General features: G+C 42.3%; 1 protein-coding gene across 1 annotated transcript in view; it reads right to left on the reverse strand.

The window, feature by feature from the left end:
* Positions 1 to 5,686, reverse strand: part of mmp28 (matrix metallopeptidase 28) — a 40,864-nt gene extending 35,178 nt beyond the window's left edge. Inside the window, exons 1-2 of the mRNA XM_038962058.1 lie at positions 5,441 to 5,686; positions 3,176 to 3,252 (exon numbers count right to left, since the gene is read on the reverse strand). Coding sequence (XP_038817986.1) covers positions 3,176 to 3,252; positions 5,441 to 5,578 — 215 coding nt within the window. The 5' untranslated portion in view covers positions 5,579 to 5,686. The remainder of the gene's footprint in view (positions 1 to 3,175; positions 3,253 to 5,440) is intronic.
* Between the last annotated feature and the right edge of the window lie 395 nt (positions 5,687 to 6,081).

Raw genomic sequence — 6,081 nt, forward strand, 5'->3', positions numbered from 1 at the left:
TGTTGTTAATTTGTTTACAGAGAAATAGCATTGTATTTGGCCAAACACAATGTTTTCCAACAGTTTGCTAAGAGCTGGCAGCAAGTTTATAGCTTTGCTGTTAGAACCAGTAAAGGCCGCTTTACAACTCTTGGGTAGCGGAATGATTATGGCTTCCCTCTAGGCCTGAGGACAAAGACTTTAGGCTCAGATTAAAGATATGACAGATGGGAGTGGCTATAGAGTCAGCTACCATCCTCAGTAGCTTTCCATCTAAGTTGTCAATGCCAGGAGGTTTGTCATTATTGATCGATAACAATCATTTTTCCACCTCTCCCACACTAACTCAACAAATTCAAACTTACAATGCTTTTCTTTCCTTAATTAGTTTTTGTTATGCATGAGTACGATGGCTCACTGTTCGTTGTTCCTGGCTAAGTTTGGCTAAGTTTTCCCACTTTGCAAATGAAGTAATCATTAAAATAATTGGCAACATCAAATGGTTTTGTGATGAATAAGCCATCTGATTCAATGAAAGATGGAGTTGAATTTGTCTTTCTGCCCATAATTTAATTTAAAGTTCTCCAAAGTTTTTTTTCCCATCATTCTTTATATCATTGGTCTTGGCTTCATAATACAGTTTATTATGTTTGTTGAGTTTGGACATCATTTCTCAATTTGTAGTAAGTCAGCCAGTCAGATGAGCAGCCAGACTTATTAGCCACTCCTTTTGTCCCATCTCTTTCAACCATACAGTTTTTCAATTCCTGATCAATCCATGGAGCCTTAACAGTTCTAACAGTCAGTTTCTTAACAGTCAGTTTCTTAATTAATCAAGTGCACCATCTGGATGCTCCTTATTAATCAGACCAACAAATATTTTTAACATCATCCACATAAGAGCCACAGCAAAATCGTTTGTATGATCTCTTATACAGCCACTATATTGTGATCACTGCATCCAATGGGTATGGGGTATTGTGTGTACAGTCATGGCCAAAAGTTTTGAGAATGACACAAATATTAATTTTTACAAAGTCTGCTGCCTCAGTTTGTATGATGGCAATTTGCATATACTCCAGAATGTTATGAAGAGTGATCAGATGAATTGCAATTAATTGCAAAGTTCCTCTTTGCCAACTGAATCCCCAAAAAACATTTCCACTACATTTCAGCCCTGCCACAAAAGGACCAGCTGACATCATGTCAGTAATTCTCTCGTTAACACAGGTGTGAGTGTTGACGAGGACAAGGCTGCAGATCACTCTGTCATGCTGATTGAGTTCGAATAACAGACTGGAAGCTTCAAAATGAGGGTGGTGCTTGGAATCATTGTTCTTCCTCTGTCAACCGTGGTTAGCTGCAAGGAAACACGTGCCGTCATCATTGCTTTGCACAAAAAGGGCTTCACAGGCAAGGATATTGCTGCCAGTAAGATTGCACCTAAATCAACCATTTATCGGATTATCAAGAACTTCAACAAGAGCGGTTCAATTGTTGTGAAGAAGGCTTCAGGGCGCACAAGAAAGTCCAGCAAGCGCCAGGACTGTCTCCTAAAGTTGATTCAGCTGCGGGATCGGGGCACCACCAGTACAGAGCTTGCTCAGGAACGGCAGCAGGCAGGTGTGAGTGCATTTGCACGCACAGTGAGGCGAAGACTTTTGGAGGATGGCCCGGTGTCAAGAAGGGCAGCAAAGAAGCCACTTCTCTCCAGGAAAAACATCAGGGACAGACTGATATTCTGAAAAAGGTACAGGGATTGGACTGCTGAGGACTGTGGTAAAGTCATTTTCTCTGATGAATCCCCTTTCTGATTGTTTGGGGCATCCGGAAAAAAGCTTGTCCGGAGAAGACAAGGTGAGCGCTACCAGTCCTGTGTCATGCCAACAGTAAAGCATCCTGAGACCATTCATGTGTGGGGTTGCTTCTCAGCCAAGGGACTGGGCTCACTCACAATTTTACCTAAGAACACAGAAATTAATAAAGAATGGTACCAACACATCCTCCGAGAGCAACTTCTCCCAACCATCCAGGAACAGTTTGGTTGCGAACAATGCCTTTTCCAGCATGATGGAGCACCTTGCCATAAGGCAAAAGTGATAACTAAGTGGCTCGGGGAACAAAACATCAATATTTTGGGTCCATGGCCAGGAAACTCCCCAGACCTTAATCCCATTTAGAACTTGTGGTCAATCCTCAAGAGGCGGGTGGACAAACAAAAACCCACAAATTCTGACAAACTACTAGCATTGATTATGCAAGAATGGGCTGCCATCAGTCAGGATGTGGCCCAGAGGTTAATTGACAGCATGCCAGGGCGGATTGCAGAGGTCTTGAAAAAGAAGGGTCAACACTGCAAATATTGACTCTTTGCATCAACTTCATATAATTGTCAATAAAAGCCTTTGGCACTTATGAAATACTTGTAATTATACTTCAGTATTCCATAGTAACATCTGACAAAAATATCTGTGGAAATTAATATTTGTGTCATTCTCAAAACTTTTGGCCACGACTGTAGATGGCTGAGGAAAAAATCTATTTAATCCATTTTGAATTCAGGATGTAACACAACAAAATGTGGAATAAGTCGAGGGGTATGAATACTTTCCGAAAGCACTGTATATCAACAGTATAGCATTCTTAGTGAGATTTGAACTCTACATTCCAGAGTGGTTAGGAGAGGGTTCAACAGAGGAGGTTTCCCAGTTCGGTGGTAGTGAGGGAATATTTTACTGCCTGCCTTTTTACATTACCTCTCCATGGGTTGGCCCACAGACCTACACCCTCCCCTAACACCATACAACCTGACTCAGCTACCAGGTTAATAGCCTTGTACTGACTCTAATCAGCCAACAGAGATGTTGATAAGTGCATTTTTCAATGTAGGACGTTGAGTGCATAATCCAATGTAAGTAATTCGATTATTATGAGTCTTCGGGCCAACATAAATATTCTGCTCCACTGTGCAAAAGGCTCTCTGATTAGGAAGACTACTCTATGCCCCACTGGTTGAATTGAGAAGAGAGGGTGAGGCTGTGAAATACAGTGTGAGAGAGACAGAATGGCAAAGTCTTAGCCAGTGGAGAATGTAAGGGGACAAAGAGAGAGAAACCGACACAGAACAGAATTGCATGAAGGGGATGGAGACAATTCAAAAGTGATAAGAGTTATTTGAGAGAGAGTAGTACCGTACCGGACTGCTGTTTTGACCTCTGCGGCATTGTGTATGTGATTGTCCTGGTGCAGGTAGCCATATTTCTCCAGGAAGCCCTGCAATAAACGTTACATCATTCTTTTTCATGAGACTCCCACACTTACTTGGCATTTAAACATGATTAAATCAGACATTCATTTGCCTCAGCCTTGTAAACTTCAACTATTTCCTTAGGGCCTCTACATGTCTTTAAAAAGACATGTTCTAGTCACTGTCAGGTGGTAGCATGCTAACTTTCCCCCTCATCCCTCTGGGTGACTGAGGAGAGGAGTGATGGACTCCGGACCACCCATCTTACAGAAAGAGAGTAGGGAGACCATCAGTTATCAGGTTCTAACCACTGGGCTTGATGTTAACAACAGGCACCGACAGGAAGAGGTATGATTAGAGATGTTATGGGGGGGGGGGGGAATAAAAAAAATCAAAAGATGACAACTCAGTTCAGAGGTGCTAAATACTCTCGGTTGGCGAACGGCAGACAATCCTGTGTGTGTCCGACCCCTTACACACAGGGAATGTGGAGAGAGAAGTTACATTGTCAAACCACTCTAAAATGTCACAGATGTCTCAAGTTTTGAGGGAGCATGCAATTTGCATGCTGACTGCATGAATATCCACCAGAGCTGTCGCCAGAGAATTTAATGTTAATTTCTCTTCCAACATCGTTTTAGAGAATTTGGTAGTACGTCCAAACCGCCTTCACAACCGCAGACCACGTGTAACCCAGGACCTCCACATCTGGTTTCTTCACCTGCGGAAATGCTCTGAGACAGTCTCAGGGAAGCTCATCTGCGTGCTCGTTGTCCTCAACAACAGGGTCTTGACCTGACTGCAGTTCGGTGTCGTAAACAACTTCAGTGGGCAAACGGTCACATTTAATGCCACTGGCACGCTGGAGAAGTGTGCTCGTCACGGATGAATCCCGGTTTGGCAGAACGTTCAACCGACATCACAACCCCAGACCACGTGTATGGCGTTGTGTTGCCAAGTGGTTTGCTGATGTCAACCTTTTGAACCGTGCCCCATGGTAGTGGTGGGGTTATGGTATGGGCAGACATAAACTAAGGACAACAATGGCCTTTTCTCAATGGCAATTTGAATGCACAGAGGTACTGTGACGAGATCCTGAAGCCCATTGTCGTGCCATTCATCCACCTCATGTTTCAGCATGATAATGCATTTCCCCATGTCGCAAGTATCTGTACACAATTCTTGGAAGTTGAAAATGTCTCAGTTCTTCCATGGCCTGCATACTCACCAGACATCACCCATTGAGCCTGTTTGGGATGCTCTGGATCGACTTGTACGACAGCGTGTTCCAGTTCCCACCAATATTCAGCAACTTCACACAGCCATTGAAGAGTGGGACAACATTCCACAGGCCACAATCAACATCTGTGACCAACAGATGCATATCTGTATTCCCAGTCATGTGAAATCCATAGATTAGGGCCTAATGAATTTATTTCAATTGACTGATTTCCTTTAAGATCTTTGAAATAGTTGCATTTTCATTCAGTGTATATTGAAATACTGAAACAGCATAACAAATTGAGTTAAACATTTGTCAGACTATAATTTAGGTTTGAAAACTGAAACTGTAATGAAGGTGTTGTGTATAACCAAAGTGGTATAGGATTACTCATTTTCATTTGAGTATTTATACCTGCCAGAATGTAGCTGTGGAATCTTGCTGGAAGGTAAAATGCCTGCTAGAGCTAGATGGAAGAGACTCATCAGGTCATATAGGGAAATTAATAAATCGACAAAACCCATCCATCCCCGAGCACAAGATTTTGAAAAGACGTACGAACGTCTTGCGCTCATGCATTAAATTCTAATGGATTTTACACCGACAGCCATTTTCTCTTTGGTTTCTCATTATCATAGCTCAATCGGGGGTAGCCTGCCTACCCCTCTAAAAACAACCACTATAAACTGACAGTTGCTGTGGGCGTATGCTACCTGGCTCAATTTAGATGAGTCAAATTATTATTTTCATTCAACTCTACACTTTATATACTAAACGCAGCCATTCTGTAATTCTTTTTCACTAATAGGTATTTTGACCAATCAGACTAGCTTTGAAAAATATCTGATTGTGAACAAATATCAGATTTGGCTACCTGTGTAAACGCAGTCTTAGTGTTTTAGAATATCTCGTCAAAAATAGTCTAGTTCTAAAAAGTTTCAAGCAGTAAACATTTTAGAAAACTTCTAATAAGCTACAGATAACACACGTACCTCAGCCTCAGGGGTCCCGGCCCGCCAGTCCGTTAACACCGGCGTGCAAACAGTTGACTTTATGAGTATTAGCGCAGTTATAATACATGGACCGATATGCCACAATTTATTCTGGTCCGGAGAGTCTCGTAAACTCATTGTATAACACTTGCAATACCATTAGATTAACGCAGACAAACATACATTTAAATCCAATTCAGATATTTCCAAGTACTGCTTGTCTAATGTGCAACAACCAAGGATATATCAATGTGTGTGATCCCTGTGCTGTGTCATTTCCTCACATAGGGGAGGGACAGTACCGCCCACAGCTCATGGGATGGATGAGAACTGAAATAAAAATACTGTACATTGAGAGCATGTCAAAACATCCCTTCTCTTGGCACGTTGTATCGACCACATAAATATTGTTCAAATAAATTTATATATTTTATTTAACGAGGCAAGTCAGTTAAGAACAAATTCTTATTTTTCAATGACGGCCTACCCCGCCAAACCCTCCCCTAACACAGACAAAGCTGGGCCAATTGTGCGCAGCCCTATGGGAATCCCGATCACTGCCGGTTGTGATACAGCCCAGGATCGAACCAGGGTCGGTAGTGACACCTCTAGCACAGTGCCTTACACCGCTGCACCACTCA

The sequence above is a fragment of the Salvelinus namaycush genome, chromosome 23 (assembly GCF_016432855.1).
Source record: "Salvelinus namaycush isolate Seneca chromosome 23, SaNama_1.0, whole genome shotgun sequence".
NCBI classification, from domain to species: domain Eukaryota; kingdom Metazoa; phylum Chordata; class Actinopteri; order Salmoniformes; family Salmonidae; genus Salvelinus; species Salvelinus namaycush.